Source organism: Clavelina lepadiformis, chromosome 5 (assembly GCF_947623445.1).
Source record: "Clavelina lepadiformis chromosome 5, kaClaLepa1.1, whole genome shotgun sequence".
NCBI lineage: Eukaryota > Metazoa > Chordata > Ascidiacea > Aplousobranchia > Clavelinidae > Clavelina > Clavelina lepadiformis.
The window spans coordinates 2220164-2238365 of NC_135244.1; the positions used below are offsets into that span (position 1 = coordinate 2220164).

At 36.5% G+C, this 18202-nt stretch overlaps 2 protein-coding genes across 4 annotated transcripts; one reads left to right on the forward strand and one right to left on the reverse strand.

Annotated features, from left to right (window-relative positions):
• Positions 1-1133: 1133 nt before the first annotated feature.
• LOC143459215 (uncharacterized) lies at positions 1134-11136 on the reverse strand. 2 transcript variants are annotated; one of them, XM_076956260.1, is made up of 13 exons: positions 10891-11136; positions 9616-9684; positions 7892-7996; positions 6850-7785; positions 6546-6662; positions 6132-6251; positions 5555-5702; positions 5170-5284; positions 4316-5038; positions 3956-4063; positions 3826-3882; positions 3475-3661; positions 1134-2451 (listed from the first exon to the last, which is right to left on the reverse strand). In XM_076956260.1, exons 1-13 carry the CDS (start codon positions 10985-10987, stop codon positions 2030-2032), a joined length of 3204 nt encoding a protein of 1067 aa, XP_076812375.1. In that variant the 5' UTR covers positions 10988-11136; the 3' UTR covers positions 1134-2029. The 2 variants fall into 2 exon arrangements, with proteins under 2 accessions (XP_076812375.1, XP_076812374.1); XM_076956259.1 differs by having other exon boundaries at positions 3820-3882.
• A 3654-nt stretch (positions 11137-14790) lies between these two features.
• Positions 14791-17953, forward strand: LOC143460960 (THO complex subunit 7 homolog). 2 transcript variants are annotated; one of them, XM_076958664.1, is made up of 7 exons: positions 14791-15000; positions 15404-15608; positions 15844-15958; positions 16375-16489; positions 16778-16932; positions 17163-17299; positions 17627-17953. In XM_076958664.1, the coding sequence occupies exons 2-7, from the start codon at positions 15590-15592 to the stop codon at positions 17695-17697; spliced, it is 612 nt and encodes a 203-aa protein (XP_076814779.1). In that variant the 5' UTR covers positions 14791-15000; positions 15404-15589; the 3' UTR covers positions 17698-17953. The 2 variants fall into 2 exon arrangements, with proteins under 2 accessions (XP_076814779.1, XP_076814778.1); XM_076958663.1 differs by having other exon boundaries at positions 14791-15608.
• The last annotated feature ends 249 nt before the right edge of the window (positions 17954-18202 follow it).

The window sequence follows — 18202 nt, forward strand, 5'->3', positions numbered from 1 at the left end:
TTTGGAAAGTATAAATTAGGTTTTATTTACATTTCTTCAAATGACACGATAGAAAAGTGAAAAAGCACAAACAAAATATTTCATGTCAATGATGCCAGAAAGTAACAAAATGCAGTGCACTAATACAATGATTTGCACGACGCATGAAACGTCTACAGGCAGTAACACATTCGGCCCATCGCGTGCAACCACGCATGGCGTAAATACTTAGACACCGTTATAGAGTTGGAGCGATGAACACGAGGGCACTAGGCCATTTTTGCAAGGATTTCTTGAGCTACCGCCAACTGTAGAAAAGAGTCACAAAAACATGAAAAAAGAAACTTTTTATGCACACAGAGCAAGTGTACGTACAGAAACACTGCAAATTTGGAGTAATTCAGAGCTCGTACACTGAAAAGTACGATTGGAATACTTAAAAGATTGTGCAACGGTCTCCCTTGACCAGGGACTCCGTAAAAAAGCATTGTGATGGGTGAGAATTATTCGGCGATTGTGAGCAGTTTAAAAATGCCGAGTCGCGATCACTAGTTGACAACCTCTTCAAAAATGTAACACTCATGGGCAAGATCTAGTTATAAAAAAGACTTATCCAACCTTATGTTTTTTCAAAACGAACAAAAGTATACAATAAATAGAGCAATGCGCCATAAAAAATCTTAGTCTTGCGGTTGCGGAACGGTGCAGCAAATCAACAGAAATCAATTCGCTTCATAAACAATAAAAATAAGACCAATGATTTCATCAAAATTTCATAGGAACATTGCACCATTTGCTTTCGACAAAACCCAGCTAATAATAAAATTTAACATAAACGTTAATTTGTTTTAAAGCAAATTATAACCTATCGTTAATTGAGTATTCTGGAACTAAAGCATCATTATGCTTCAACAAAGAAAGGAACTTTCAAGCTATTATTCCCAATTAACACGGAAGAACCTACTGTTTTCAGGGTTGTCTTTCGCAAGCATCATGTACTGGTACAGTTAAAAATACGTTATACTCCTATGCAACAATCGAAATTTAAAAGAGTTGATTTATAAAAGCAATCTGATGTGGATGAATTTGAAGCCATATGGCCTTATCCAATATCTGGCATGTTAGCATTTATCTTTAGAATTTCAAATACTATGTCTAAAATAATTTCTTTATAAAAATATCAACTTTTTTCAAGTGTTCAAGGCATCGTGTCTACTCGCTACAATTGCTTACATAACGCAACTGCATAGAACACTCACTGAATAGAAGACAAAGTGCGAGAGCAAGAAGAAAATTATAAAGCAAAATACACAGAATCAAGCTGTATGAGATGTAACAACGGCAACTGGCTGAGCTTACCACAGCCTCATATGCTACTGCAGTGATATGATAAAACACTTCAGAATATTTTGTAAGTTAGTTAAATTTCATCAAAGCACCTGGCCTGAATGTCATGCTCTAAACTGGATTTAAGTGCTTAGCAATATCACAACCAAACTTGCAACATACCAAATTTTTCTCAAAAAACCCGGAAAAGATATACTTGATGTCATGACTAGTCTAAAATGTATTTCCTAATGTTTTAGATTATCCCAGACTTGGTTCTCCTGCTTCATACAGACCCAGGTTATTTGGGTATTTTAATTCTTTCTAAGGCGTGCTTTAACTTTGCATAGGTTTCATTCTGAAATTTTACGTGGAGAACAGCTCTACTGCAATGGTAGGTTGCAAATGACTTACACCAATAAACAGGATATTTAAACCGTAAATTAGGTGATAATTACTAGGAAAGTGAATGGATGAAATTGGAAAATTTGTTTAAATTATTGTCTTTAATCTTATGTTTGGTGGACGCTACGCTATGTTTTACATGAGGAAAAGTGTTAGTATGACAACTTTGCACACCAGCGTACAGGAAAAAATTCTGCTACTAGTTTGAAGTTACATAGGTTGGCCTTGAAAACGACGATTTGTTCAACTTAAGAATTTGGCTTTCACAGTGTTCTTGCTTGCTTTGTCCTAAACTGAATGTCTTGTGTAGATTTTACGTTTAAAAGTCATACGAGCTCTGATCCGCGAAGAAGAGCATTTGTTCCGGACGATGGGAGAATGTGGAAGATGATGAAGATCCCGCATCTTTGGAGCCACCACCTGGGTTGAGTAAGGATAAAAGTTCACTTGGATAAAAATCGATTTCGACGTTGTCTCGATCATTTTTGATAGAAGCCGGTGCCTGAAAATGTTCACCAATATCAACACCGACGATGCCGGTATTTGTCATAGATTCCATCGACATCTGAACATTACGTGAAGAAAGTTCATGTCCTGGCTGTAGTAGAGGTTGGGACACATCTACGTTCAATCCATTTATTTCCACTGACTTAGGTACGCCCAAGGCAGCTTGCTTTGAACCATCACAGTTGTTGGAATTGTTTAAATTTTGAAACGCATGCTTGGCATGGGACGCTGGGCCTACACAATGAATTAGTTTAGAAAATGTTACCAAATACCAAATCTTACTTGTCCGGTTTGATAACTATAGCCACAGTTGTCTGCACCAATGATACAAAGCAACCACTTCATCACACACACAATAAATTTCCAAACAGTGACCTTATGTTGCTCCCCACAATGCTCATCTCACGGGAAATGAAAACACAGTTTATGCAAATAAACAGTTTATGCAAATAAAATACAGTGAGATTTGTTAGCTAGAAGAGGCCCATTAAACTACAGTAGTTTGAATTATCTGAAGTTAGTACAATTAATATTACTGTATGAGCCTTTTGCTCAGACCTACTAAGTCACTGTGATTTGACCAAAGTTGGATTAAAAGCTTCCACTAGGCCATATACAGTATATGAAGAGGTCCATGTAATCACATTTTACCTCTTCATATACTGTATAAGGCCTAGTGCAGTGCTTCTCAACCATTTTTTGCGGTGACCCAAATATTAAACGTAAATTAATAGCGATGCTGAGGCGATGTATTTACAAATATTTAGCCTTGACTCGAACGTAGCTAATCTAAAGTCTCACAGCAAATAATCATCACCATGCTTCTTCACTTGTGTTTCCGCAACAATGCACTATGACGTCAACAAACAGTCAATATGCAATGAATAGAGTAAGGTACTCAGTTATCGAATGGCTTTGTGGACTAGTTTAATTGCCGACAAACCAACCAAATGGCGACCCACTTTTGGGTTGCGACCCAGGGGTTGAGAAGCACGGCACTAGGCCATATACAGTATATGAAGAGGTCCATGTCTGAAAACAACTTTCAAATTTTTGGGCATTTCTTTAAAAATTATTACATGTCAAACTTTTTCCTTTAAATTTCATCTGAAATTGAAGAAAATGGCCACAAAAACTCCGGTTGATAATTAATTAATTATCAGATCGCTCAAATTCAGTACAAATCTTAACTTCAGCCCATAACTGTCAATGCTAAGAATAATTGCTTTCATATTTCAATAAGACAATTTTATTCACCTCCTTGGACGGTTAGCTGGTTGAGCTGCAAGGCTTTCAGATTCTGGACGTCGTTACTTGATGAGTTGGTGTGCATGAGAGCACCAATCGTGCCCGACAACGTGACACTCTGTGGCCACGAACTGATCGTGGAGGAAAGACCATTCATGGGATGAGATTCTTCTTTAACTCCCACATCGACAAACTTCTGTTTAACAAAGAGCAACCTCATTTAACGTAACTAAAAACTCAATTGAAACAATGTTAGCGGCAGTGGCAATAAAGCAATGTCAATCGCTGCTATAAATTGAGAAACAAGTAAATTGCACGCATTGCAAAGTGACAAGAAGCTGAACAATTGCTCACAATTCCCTTTGATTTGTTATCGTCAGATGACGTCGAAAGCCTGGATTGTACGGTACGTGATCCCTGTTTAATGGATTTTTGTAAGTAAAAGGACTTAGCTTGGTTGCCAGTCTGTTACAAATTGAACTGCACTTACCGGGTCAACGTGTGAAGTGAATTTATTATGAAGAACACTGTTGGGTAATAGGTGGTTGCTTGTGACTGCATTGCGCTTGCCCAAGTTGTTCTGAGGCAATGGCCGTGTCTGTGCAAAAAAAATTGAAATTTGCAACAAAAGTTTAGATTACGAGATTCCATGCTTTTAAACTACACATAGTAGGTTGTTAAAATATTTTACAATTATATTTATTGTTCTCCACGCTATCTTTTAAAGACTGCCTATTCTCGATTTACATCTCATGGAAGTTGGAAGAAATGAAATAATGGATAAAGCAGTGCGAAAAGCTTTCAACCTAAAATCTACAATTATCTACTTTCATCAAATTTAATTCCTTACCAGGGAATTCTTTCTTACTGCTTTTCCTTTCTTCCCTTTCAAAGACCAACTCTGGAGTTGTCCAGAATTTTGAGATAGCTTAGCCGTTGCGAATTTTGAACCAGTTTGCTTGTCAGTTTGTGTAAGATATGAACTAAGGTCTATGGTGGTGGCATTTGAGGTAGGCTGTTTGCTTTGAGATGAGAGTTGAACAAACTTCCCGCTAATAGGTTTTGGCTTCAATTCGTTTGTCACTTTGTTTTCTACCGGCAAAGAAGGTCTTAACAATTTCGGATGAGGTGGACCAGAGTCGATCGTGTATCGATCGGATCGTTGGGGTCTGCCCAACGTTGCCGTGCTAGTCCTCGCACCACCGCCACTATCAAGACTCATTGATTTTGTTAACGGCTTGTGCTTAAGCTGAGGTGGTTTTGTTCGTTTCGCAAGTGCAATCGGGTTTGCAAAGCTCTCCACGGCTTTACTGTAATCGAATTCTTGATCTATGGCATTCGAGTTTGTATCGGAAACCTTCGTCCTTAAACGCTCCAGAGCTTGATCAGACAGGGACAAAATTGCCGTGAACTCCTGAGTCGTGTAACAAGTAGGGTCTTTACTTATGTAGCTGCAAGATTGATTCACGCCATCATCTTGTAAAATGGAAGACACTTTCCTCTGCAAATGATCTACACAGCGACTGAAGGACACTTGACGGCGGCCTAACATCCTTGCTCCAAAATCGCAAACCTACATCAATTGTAAGGTGACGAGTAAAACATAGAAACTTATTCGCTCTCTAATGTCCCAAAACATTCTACTACCATGACAATTTCATGACGTTTGAAGATTATTCTATAGAAATATAAAAAATCTCCCACCGCTAAGGGAGTAGGATGTGTTGAAATAAAAGTTTGATTGGGTTCTGCATTTGACTCAGCAGCAACATCAAGTGGCGGATCCTGCCAGCAATCAACATAACGTGGAGGTACTGGTCTAAAAATTAGAAGACATCATAAATCAATGCACGAGAAAGAAGAAATCAGCTTTAAAAGCAAGAACATTGTTAACACAGACCAAAATTAACAGACTTATACTGATGTAAACAATTAGCTTATGAGTAAACTCAACTACTTGGAGCGGGAAAAGACAAAGCACACCACTTCCATTCAATGATTATATCGTCGTGTAAAATGAAGCAGCAAATAATTTTCATCATTATTCAAATAATAGCACAAACATAAAGTATCACATCCGGGGAATTACCTGGGGAAAAGATGGATCGAACTTTTGGGCTTTGATGGGATCTTTGCAGCAGCCTTATTCTGATTGGTTGGTGAGCTGATAGAGCTCTTCACGACAGATGGAGATGGTGCACTCACCCACGAGATGCTGTCACTTGATTCCGGAGTGACTTTGAAGAATAATAAAGTCCGAGTTATAGCACGAGTCACGTTTATAAGAAATGATCGAGGATAAATGGTTAGATGGTTATAATATTGGATGGTGGATGGTTATAATAATGGTTAATTTTATACAATAATAATGGTTATTATTAAATGGTTATAATAATGGATGGTTAAATGGCTTAATGGTTATAAATGAATGTTAATAAATGGTTAGACTGCAACATCCGCTTCTTTATTAGTACAATCTTATTAATTTAGGTTTCTACTCCAATTTATCACAAGAACAACAACATAATATGTCATTTCGATGCCTAACAACTTGACAAACTTTAAGTACACTTAATGCAAATTGACGAAAAATGAAACGGCCAACCACCTTTCTAAAACAATTTCAAAGACAAAAGAGACATAGCATAGATCTAGTTATGAGTCACCTGCTCCGCTGACAGGCTGAGGGGAAGACAGAGATGAGGGCAATGGTGCGGAACGCTCCTTCAATAGCTGTTTTGCTCTCGCGTGATCCAGAACCAGCTCATCGAACGGCTTGCGTCGTCCTGCCACAGTTCAATTATTTAAAGTGGTTGATTTGTTGATTTGATTTCTGTTGCTATCGTCCATTTATACAATTGTGCATTCATTTGCAACATGACCAGAAAATTTTGCAAATTTTTAATGCAAATGGATACAACTAACTTCAAACTAAAAATAGCAATGAAATTATCTGAACTTTGTGCAGGAAACTGTTCTTCCACATTGGCATTTCGCCAAGACTAGAAAAGTTGCTGTTTAATTGGGAATTAAGTTAAACGAAGGTTCCACCATATTTTATAAATATCAATTCATTTCACCTTGAACTTTTCGTTTTAAACTTCTCGCATGAGTCTTGCAAGTCAATGAACGAGTGCAAGGCGAATTGTCTGACATGACCCACACACCACAGTGTTTGTTTGGGTCATACTCACGAGCTACACAACATAGTGCAATAGTTAGTTAAAATTAAAAACATTTCACGAAATACAAATCAAAAAATCAGGCATTATGGTTACGCTGATTGCTCATGACTGATCATAAATATAGGCGTGGCTGTCAACTAGGTTCGGAGATGGCAAATTTCGGTTGAATTAATGACCTCACATTGTTTTCAAGACCAACCTTTCAGAGGTATGTTTTTCTTCGATTTTGGCTTTACAGTAGCGAGGGAAGCACTTTTAACTGATGTTGAGTTGGCGGACGCAACTCCTCTGTCCGGAGCTTTAACAATCTCCTGCTGTGGATTATGGTGATGTTTATACTGGCGTTGTGAAGTGGGCGGTGTCAGTTTTGAATTTGGCGAATAATTTGTAAGTTTTGTTGAGGTTTCGTTTGACGAGGAAAGGTGATTCAACATTGACAGAGATTTTTCAACAGATGGAGATTTGTCCAACAGCACAACTGGTCCGTTGGTAACACTTTGCTTGCCAGTGTAATGCACCGTATGTCCTGATGATGTTGACGCAGACTTTGTGACTTTATGAGGATCGCGAGGAGCTTGAGGGTTGCTTTTAGTAGGATACTGAAGTCGCTCACTGTCACTTTTCTCACTAAAGTTTTTTACGTTTTCTGGTCGAATTTTGTGATGAGGTTTCAGTGGTAATTGGACAGTGCTTTTAGAAGTTTTATTTGAGTAACGTTCCGATTTTGATGAATTTTTACTTTTCTTTAGCTGAGAACCCACTGGCAGAGACTTGGATGCTGCCACACCATGGTCCAACGCAACTCCGAAGAACGAGGTGGACTGTGATGATAACTGATTTTTGCTTCCACTGCCGCTCCGCCCACCAAACACAGGAGATTTGCATCTTGTTGGGCTCCCGACTTTGCCTAAGGCATGTTTTATCGCATTGCATAGTAAGTTTTTATCGGGCCGTTTTATCGTCGAGTTGGAAGATGCAATTACGCTCAACCCATCGCTTGAAGCAGAAGACTTGCTGTGAAAACTTCGATCACTGGAGGAGCTTTTGCTTACAGATGACGAGCCTCTGACATGGGATGAATTTTCACGACCAACGGGAGCAGATTTTACTTTCACTTTTCCTTTGTGATATTTTTCTGTCAAAATATTTCCATTGTTAAAAAAAGTACTAAATAACTGATGAGACAGAGTTGGTATGTTTTAATAAGCTTGTTTATGTATGTTGTGATGAGATGATATTACCTATGTGATGGTGGAAAGCTTGAGGTTTGAATGGGCGACCACACTGTTCACAAATAACCACGTAAAAACAATCTTTCGCTGGACAGTGACCAAACAGAACAAAATCTAAAAAGCAGAATTGTTATTAAAAGCAGAGAAGCAGAGTCAATGTAAACCTTCTTAACAGTAGAGACAAGTAAATGTACACAAGGAGCCATTGAAGATTTCTCATCATTCAAGAATTGCTTAGACTTCACAGGCAATAAATGATGATTGTGGATCCTAAGCATAAAACTAATTCACCTACCAAGCTGTGACCAGTAGTCCTATTGAACTTTATTAATTTAAATTATTTTCAATTGAATTTAAATTTAGTTTTACATTTCAACTGTTGGAGGAACATGTGATGTTTGTACAGGAGTGTTCATAAACATATATACAATGACAAGTAAGAATCTGTTTACTTAATTAGTCAAAATGTAACCTACGCTCTGGTTAGCATACTTGCTTGGTCATATTTACATTATTAACGGCCTAAGAGGTTATGCACCAAGTTTGCAGAAGCCAGTGCAGTAACCTATAGATAATTATGAAAACGACAAGTTTAAACAGTCAGCGGTTGTACTCAATTTAAGTAAACATCACGGTGATGAACTACACCAGCCATGAGATGAGCCATTTAAGATGACAACAACAGCACAAAGGCTGGGAATTGTGGCCTAATTTGGGCAACTGATCATTTAAGTTTATTGTTTATTATTAAGACGTTTCTTTAATAAGAATTTCCCAATTGAAGAACAAATATATCAGAGCCAAGTAATAAAAAGACACTAAAATAAAATTATTATTAAATTTTTGGCTCTAGTATTTATATGCCTTTTGAATAAACATCATTTCCCAACATTTTGCTCCTAAATTTTCAGTTTAATTTTGAGTAAACAAAGATAACTTTTACGTGTATACCCAATAAAAATGCGTCAAACATGAAATTACGAAAACAATTACATCGAAAAACTTTAACACATTTGCAGATTAGACCGAAAGATGCTATGGAATAAATGCTGACCAAAGTACTTCCTAAACTGCATAATTATTATAACTTTCATACAATGTCCAACATGTCAACAACAAACCACTGCAATAGGCAAAAATGATAAGAAAACAAAATTGGCCAACTTGTGAAACAAAAACTATCAAAGATAGCAAGTAGTAAATAGTTGGAATCACTTTCATAACACAATTGCCAGTTAAACAAATATTTCAAATTAATGTACAGTACTCCAAATACTTTGAAACAAATATTACTTTCCGCCATACTACTTATAAATCAATCCTATGGTGATTAAGTTTGCTATAGTATAGCAGTACTTTACTTAAATTTTAAAAATCTCAGTATATGTTAACCCAAGAAGAAGAATATCTTTCTTCAACTATTTCTCTTCCATGAAAGAGGTTGAAGCCACATAAGCTTTGAAGATAACAGCTAATAGAGTTGACATTTTTTCTACTTGTATGCTTGTCAGATCATGGTTAAAACTTAAAACGTGGCAGGTGACGAGTAAACTGCATCACATTATCTATATACATGCAAAACGATTCTCATTATTAGATCAATAAGCAGTACGTAAACAATTTCCTGCTGACTGAACAAAATGATTAACTCAAAGCAATTCCTCATGCACTGTAAAACAAAATTAGCAACCGACATGAGCTTAGACAATATAAATACAAAGATCTCAACTGACCCTTTCTTTTTAGTCTGGCAACTTCTTTGTTAACTCGTGAAGATGGTGTTTCTGTTCCGCTGCTTTCACCTGAAATACAAACCATAACTTTATAAAATAAAAGTATAAAGAAAAACAGATCAATAAATTTTATAATGAGAAATAATAGACTGCACTAAGAAACACTGTAATATTTATCAATACAACTTTAACTGTATGAATCAACACTATTATAACACTCTGACAGTGGACTGTTTGACGGAAACAAAATCCAGGTAAAACATCAGGTACCTTACTTCTTAAGAACCTAACCTTGCAATAAGACTTGGCTTAGGACATTGATGATTAAGTGCAACAAAACAGTAAAAGCCATTTTAATTAGAAGTTTCTTAAATAAATGCGATCATTAATCTTGGTGTAGAAGAGACAAATCAAAACCAACCAAAAAGTAGATGTGAGCTTTCACCAAACAACAGCACAACAAATATCAATAACTTAATGGTTATCAAATCAGAGCAGCATTGGTTGGTTTTAACAACAAGCTTATAACGATGTCACGATAATTCTTTTCAGTTGAACCAAAATTATAAGGTGATTGCAAAGCGAAAAAACTTTGAACTGGACATGGAAAATATAGAGTTGATGCCTGAATATCAGACAAGAAAAACTAAACACGTACAGGGTTCAAAATAAAATTTTGTGTGCAGAGACAAAAAGTTTAGCATGACTGCATGCACTGAAACTTCAATTATTTGCACATTTGCACAGTAAACCAGGATTCAAACAATGAAATTTGCTTTGTTTGTTTATTACTAAGTAGCGTGAGCGAGAAAAAGTTTGGCTTGCATGTTGACAGATTCAAACATGTGCCACACTTTTGACTCTGGCTACACGAAACATTTTTCAATTAATGGCAAGGAAATGTCCTACGTACCAAGCAACAAAAGCAATGACAATATGCCTACATTATTTTTCCCTTCCAAAAGAGGTCGACAATCTAGCTTGTCCAAACAAGTAAAAGTACTTCCTTTTTTTGAAGATGACCAAAAAGTAACCATCACATTTACTTAAAGTGCACCTTGCACAGTGAAACAGCTTTTACACGACAAAACGTTTCAACAAATTTTCGGTATATAAAGAATATAAACCATAAAATAACACGAATCTATACTGAAGCTACTATTAAACCAGGTAAGGTTCAAAGGTTGGTAGTGTTCAACACATACCACAGGCTAGCCTATAAAATATAGAAGAATTACCTACTACATTACTGCAATAATTCGCAGCAAATCTTACCAGTACTTTCTGATTCAACAGCATCTTGCCAGTCCGACCATCCTCGACCGACAAATGAGTCCAAATCCGGTCCAGAGACGTCTTCAAATGCAGCCATATTGTGCTTTTGTTACAAGCTGCGGCTTCTCATAAAGCGATGTTTAGCCATGGGTACTATGAGCAGTACCTAAAACATTTTTCAAACGCTATATTTCCTATGCGAATCAACGTCCTATGTTTGCTAACAAAAACAACACAGTTACTACCAATACGATAATAAACCATATCAACATCTGATGGAACCAAGCTTTCCGGAGTACAGCATCCACTGGGTGCGCTACTACTGAAAACTCGTGTTGTGTTTTCTGTGGATGTCACTTTGCTGAATAACTCAGGAATCAAGATGTTTGTAATAAAATCAAACATTAAAACCGCGTTTTACTGAAAATTGCGTTTCTAGCAACTAAGGTAAACTTAATGTATTGCAGACGTTTCCAAAATGTTTTGATGGCAGCATTAAAATTTACAGTGTCAAAATTAGTGACTTGCTTTGGAGCTAACTGATAGCCTACTATGGTTATAAAATTGTAATGTTGTTTTAGTACCACATTTAAAAAATCTTTTCATAAAGTATAAGTTTTCTAAATCTTAGTAAAATTCTAAAGTAATTTTGAAAACTTTTGTTTTCTATGATTGGAGATGGTCATGAAAAAACTTAGTAAAACACTGATGCACCTTCTATAGATTTTCGGAAACCTGGTATTAGAGTAAGTTATACCTCCGAATTATAGCACACTCATACTTTCAAGATAAAATAAAATCCGCAACTTTAAACCGGCGCTGAATATGTAAACGTAAAAGTCTTTCTCCCTTTACTCATTCAATAGGCTACGTTATTTTGACTCCAGTTTTTGGCCTTAGTTTAGTCCCCGGCACTCGGTACTTTGAAACTACCATCAGTAACGGTACCGGTACTTGGCAAAAAATGTAACGATACTTTTTGTACTGCGGATCCTGTTGCAAGTGCAATTTTTGCCGATATTATGATCACGCTAAAGGTTACTTTAGGTCAAAAATATGTGATCACTCACTTTTGCGATTTTATTAGACATTTTTAGATTAAAAAAGAACAACAAACGCAAAATTGGTATTAAAGTTTAATTAAAAAAAATAATAAAAAACATACTTCTCAAAACCTTGAAGTAGTCATTTTGAAAGTACCGAGTACCGGAACCGCCTTGTATTTGTTGAAAAAAGTAATTCGGTATAAGGATTTGGTACTTTTAGAAAAAAGTACTGACGGTACCGGTATTAGTACGGAAAAAGTACCGCGGTACAGTAATTTAGTACTATTTAATAGTACTTCGGTACTTTAGTACCGCGGTACTGCCCACCTCTGATAGTTACCGTTCTTTCAATCTCTTTTCTGTCTCTTATTTGCTGTTCTAGTCTGCGTCGTAGTGTTGCTCTATTCGCATTAAAAAAGATAGCAAATATAAATGAAACGTCTGTCTAACGAGCATGTTTTTCAACGTTGTGGCCGTGCTATTTGTTCTACGTATGAGGCCTATAGGCCTACACAACTCCTACATACATTTTGCTTTTACGTCTTTTTTCTTGCTTGAAATTATGCAAGTTTGCCATAAGGTATTGTTCAGACGAGAATGGATTGTTGGCAGCGGTAATGATCCCGATGAGCGTATGACTGGTAAAAAATTTGCAAAGTTTAAATCAATCATGTCAACGAAATAAGCAGGCAGCCTACTATAGCTCCAATTTATAAAATTATCGTATACGATCATAGTGGAACATAAAATGAAAACTAACTTCATAAAATTATTTGCGCAAAATACATGAGGAAAAGAAAATTAAGAACATAGTTTAAGTAGTTCATGTTTTCAAGCAACCGAAAAATGGAGAAACTCCACAAAATCAAAACGCAACCTTAAACATTAGCTCTGCCTTTCCAAATTACAACGTGTAGGATAAGCAATAAGCATTGGAAATATACTTTTGTATCAACTTGATAGGCTATAGCCTGCATTTCAGTAGCTAGCCTATAACTTCCTACGAGTGAATCTGCTCACCAGATGACGACAGTTCTCGTTGCTGCAGTAAAATCTTAAAATAAGTCCAAATATGAAAAAAGAGTTTCATATATTATATATATAAATGCATAACAGCAGTTCCAAAAGGATTTTGTTTGTTTTGACCAAAAAACGCTTAACGTTCAATCCTTGTAACATGGTCAAAAGCTTATGCACGCTTTTAGGGTATAGGTGAGAAATGTGTAGCCTACATAGGCCTAAAAGCTAGGCTATATACCAAATAAAGTGGCTTAATTAGGCTACCTTCCCAAACTACGAGCTTCTTCAATGAAAGCTGGGTTTCCACAAAGATTTCAAAATGCGAAAGTTAGACTTTGCTAACTTATTAATGTTTAGCGCTTTAACTTCGGCATGCACGGCCAGACAGAAAAACTAATTTTTTTAACTTAATTGTTATAAATCTGTAGCCTGTAAAAGAGCATAATAATAACTTCAATAATTTTCTTTTTCTGTTAAGGAAACGGATAAAATTTTTAGGCAAATCGAAAATTAGCGTGTTTGAGGCGTCAGCAAAGTATTTTCGTTATAACCACCTAAAAATTAATAAGCAAGTTTATTTGTTTATTATCACTTCATATTAATTAAGACGTAATTCAGTTAAAACATAGTCACTGAAGCCTTCAAACCACCCGAAGCACACGTTAAGAATTTTGTTACAAACTTACGTTATTGCGTTTGTTTAATTTTTTATAGTTTATTTGTTATGTTATTTTAAAATTACAGTGTGTTATGGCCAGGGACACTCAGGTGGAAAAACTGCAATGCGTAAGCAAGCATACAATTTCACTTACACTATGTTGAAATAAAACCATCCTTTAACGCGGCGTTGTTTGTAAAAATGATTTCGCAAAAATGCGTGCGACTTTCTGACAAATTTGGTTTACCCTTTATTAAAGTTTGCGGATGTAGCCAAGACCACACAATGTAACTAAATTGTCAAAATTCAATTTGTTTACTAAAGCAAATTAAGCGATTTGGTAAAATGGTCAGCTTAGCCTTGCACATTTCTGTATTGAGCTAAATTTAACGGTATAGGTAAATCGTTAAATCTTTTACCTCAGTGGGTTGATTTAAAAAGGAGTGATTTAGTTATTTGTAATGCTGTGATTTAACTGAGCCTGTTTGAGTTTGACTTTTGGGTTAAGTGCTCTGTGTTGTTAATTTGTTAATCTGCTCTGACTCCTGGTAAGCGGTGATTGTTTAATACTTTAATAGGTAATCACCAATCTCGCCCAACGTCATATGATATTTTAATGCCGGCCTTGCTCTACCAAATATCTGCTTTTCTTTTCCACTTTTTTTGTTTCCTTTTCGAATAGAGATTATTTTTTATAGTTCTTTTGTTTATAGAATTCATTTAAAAAGCGCCCAAGCAGTTTTTACTAAACATAATTCATTTTTTACCTTAAACGTTTTAAAAACGGAGTAAACTTGCTCGGTGGGCAGCGGAGATAGCTTGTTGTTGTTTGCAAATTGGGTTTAGTGGCTGTGCTAACCATTATTCGTCTTTATCTTGTGTTAACATCATTCTTGCACGTTTTAAACCCTTGGGCTTTAGTAGTTTTTTTTCCGTCATTGTCTGCTGGCTGAATTTTGATTTTTCTACGTTATAATGGTTACCATTTTATTTTTCGTTTCCCCACTGACGATGACGAAAAATAAACTATACGATTCGAATTACCAAAATCTCTCTACTACTCTAGTTTGATTGTGATTTCTGTGATTTTGGACCGGCAAGCGGTTAAATCACAGCATTATAAAGAACTGAACCACTTTTACCCAAACGCGCCGAGTGTGAAATCTAAATAAAGATTTGCTGATTTGGCTCAAGTTTATCCGTTTTAGCTGAATGCAGTAATGTGCAATGCAATTTATGCAAATGTGGCTACATACGGTGACACTAAGCTAAGTGAGGCCTAGGGAGAGTGCACAATGAAATAGCGTTACAGCTTAAATTGCAGGGGTGTAGGACTGTAGGCTAGTATAGTAGAAATACATCACGTTGTTTTGCACTATAGCAGGGGTGGGCAAATTTGTTCAATGAAAGAGTCACTTGCGGAAAAATATAAACACCAGCGAGCCGCAAAATCAGTAATGATTGTCAATTTGGTTATTATACTATTAGTAGTCATTTTTGGATATTACTTTTTAACTAAAAGACCCATAAAAACATGTTGGTGAGGTGCATTTTGACAACCTTTGCCATAGAGTATAGAATCTATACCTGAAAACAATGTCGGAATCGATGTCTAGTGTTACGTCATAAACGAAATGCTGGCCTAAATAAAGAAAAACTACACAGAAACTTTCATAAACGGTACTCTTGGTAGCCTTTACATTTTTTGGAATTTTACGATTCGACTAGAAGAGCCACAAAAAACATGCCGGAGAGCCGCAGTTTGCCCACGTCATGCACTATAGCATAGTCAGTTAGTAGCTAGTATAGGCTCATTCTCAACATCTGGTAGTTTGTGGTTTTAAAATAATTAAACATTACATCTGCTGAGTGCAATAAAATTTTGCTTTGCCTAGATTCAATATCTGCTTCAGAAAGCCAAGACAACAAGTAACGGTATCAGCAGCACAGGAAAGGTTACCTCAGTACCCAGACTATGGCTGCGGCAAGTGACGGTAAGCTTTTCTGTGTAATGTTTGATAAAAACATTTATTTTATTTTACTCTAGTGTCATATTTCACGCTTTAAAAGATGGAAAACTTGATACCAGCCAGTTTGCAGTCTTAGGGTTTGTCGGTAAAACCCATGAACCATTTTCAACCATTTTCACATTTCATATGACTTGCTTTTCGTTGAATATTGGTTGTAAATATCAGAACATTGCAAACAAAGTATCCGCTTAATTTTCAGATGAAGTGATTCGGAAGCGACTTCTGATCGACGGAGATGGTGGTGGAGATGAAAGAAGATTAAATGCTCTGATGAAACTCTTTATCAAATGGTGCAATGCTCCAGACTCTGACAGGTGATATCTTCAATTTGAAGCACTTCACAAGGCAATTTTAGTTGGTTTGTCAGCCGCCTCCAGCCAGCATACTTGCAGACAAACATTCCTCTTTTTCGGCCTGGTTTATTGGATAGGCTGTGACTGCTGTTTATGCATCACTAAGAGATGAATTTGGTCAAATTAGTGCTGACAATGAACAATTTAGTGTAATAATTTTTGAATGAAAAATAAGATACCATGGATAGTAGTAAGGTCGTCACTATTTCACCAGAAAGAAATACACAATCTGAGCTTTTCTCCCTGTTAACATAATGTAACCTAAATAGTCAATCCCATTTTGTAATAGTGATAACTATAAGAACCAATATAAAGAAAAACTGGCCCACAATTTAATTTATAACACTCGTTATAATTTTTATCTATCACTCATACAGTTCTACGCATCAAAGGATGTTATCGTTCTTGGCTCAGAGCGAGCTTGCGATGACAAAAACCTCATTTGTGTACGAGATGAATAAACGGCAGATGGAAAAATACACTCAGCTGCAAGTATGTAAAACTGTCATGGATGTATTTAAACATCAAGATGATGCGTGGAAATGTGATTTTCACTTCGTTTCATTTATTTTTCACCATAGACTGTGCAGTAAAAATATCATGCTTACTTTGTTATGATATATACCTCAATAAAACAAAAAAATGCTTCCAGGGAATCAATAAACGGGGGTAAATAGCAAAGCCCGAAAAGCGTAAAATGTGCAAGGCGTTAGTCACAATGGTGCTATGGTGTTGGAGATTTAGCACGACCACCAAACCCAACATTTGCTTTTTGTTCAGCAAGAAATTGACAAGCAAGTTGAACTCGCCCATGTTGAGATTGAAAAGTGTAAAGAAGAGCTGGAGGAGGCAAAATTGGTTCGAAGGAATCGACAAGAGTATGACGCTTTGGCAGGAGTTGTTTTGCAACAACCGGATCGTCAGCAAACCGACAGGTAAAACACTGCTATTACTGAATTTATATCTATTAGAAGATTGATTCCTGCCTTTGGTTTATTAGCACGGTTGGCTTGTATGTGAATATTGTACCGATTTCTGCTGCACATGTAGCTATTTACCGATAATCTAGTTGTGGTTTTGTTTTCTTTAAACGCCTGGCCATATTCCAGTATACAAACAAGCATAAACAGTTGCTTTAACCAACGTACCCCTACTCAATTCACAGTGAAATAGGGGATTTAAACAAGGAACTGGAAGAGCTTCGATCAACCGAAGAGCAACTTATGATGAAGTTGGACCTCCGCAAGAAACAGTTTCACGCTTTACTCACCTCAATCTACCAGCTGCAGGAAACTTTGAAAGGTAAGACCTGTTCTGTGTATAGCAACGATTCGTCTTTGCTTGTTGAGTTCAGAAATTTGTAATCTATGGATCATGACCCATGATATGTGTCACAGAACACTAATCTCTATCATTTTTTAAGATTAGTGTAAATTTACAAGATTGTGTCTATTCGTTGGTTGCGATGTAGTTGTTGTTTGCATGTTGGTAGTTATTTTTGTTAAAATTTTTACACGGACATTTATTTTGGTGAAATGTCCAATGATATATTGACGTTGTTTGAGACTCACTTGGTTGAAACAAAGCTGTTTAAAGAGAAATAACAAAAATTCTCTTCACAATTTTTAGAAGAAGAGGAGGAAGAGAGAAGAGAAGAGGAGAAAGTCGAGGAGTCACTGATGGACACCTCTCCACCATAATCGCACTGACTCCTGAACAGTTTAATGATTCCTCCAGCAATTCACCGTGCTCTAACATCTACTTCCCCAGATGAACAGAAGACTCGATAACGAGATGTGACACATCTGGTGAAGACTTGGCCTGGAGAAGAAGACCTTTTCTTTGATGACGGAATCACTTTTGGATTTTCAGAATTAAGGACATTTTTCCCACATTCCCTGAAATCATATTGTTTCATTTTCAATATATTTTTCAAGTTCGTCGTTTTCTTTTCAACTCACAGTCTCTTGTTGTTTGAAAGAAAGCAACTATTTCACCAAAGGTAGCTCACCCAGCCCGGTGCTAAAGATAGGCGGTTAGGTTAGATGAATGGGTATGTAAAAAGATGGTTTTAACTAGTTATGGTCATGTTGAAGTAAGATTAGATGGTAGATTTGGGTTACTATGTTAGGTTACCTAGAAAATTTAAGTAGGGCTTACAAAAGACTGAGAAAAATAGCTTCGAACGTACGATTTTTTCCAATG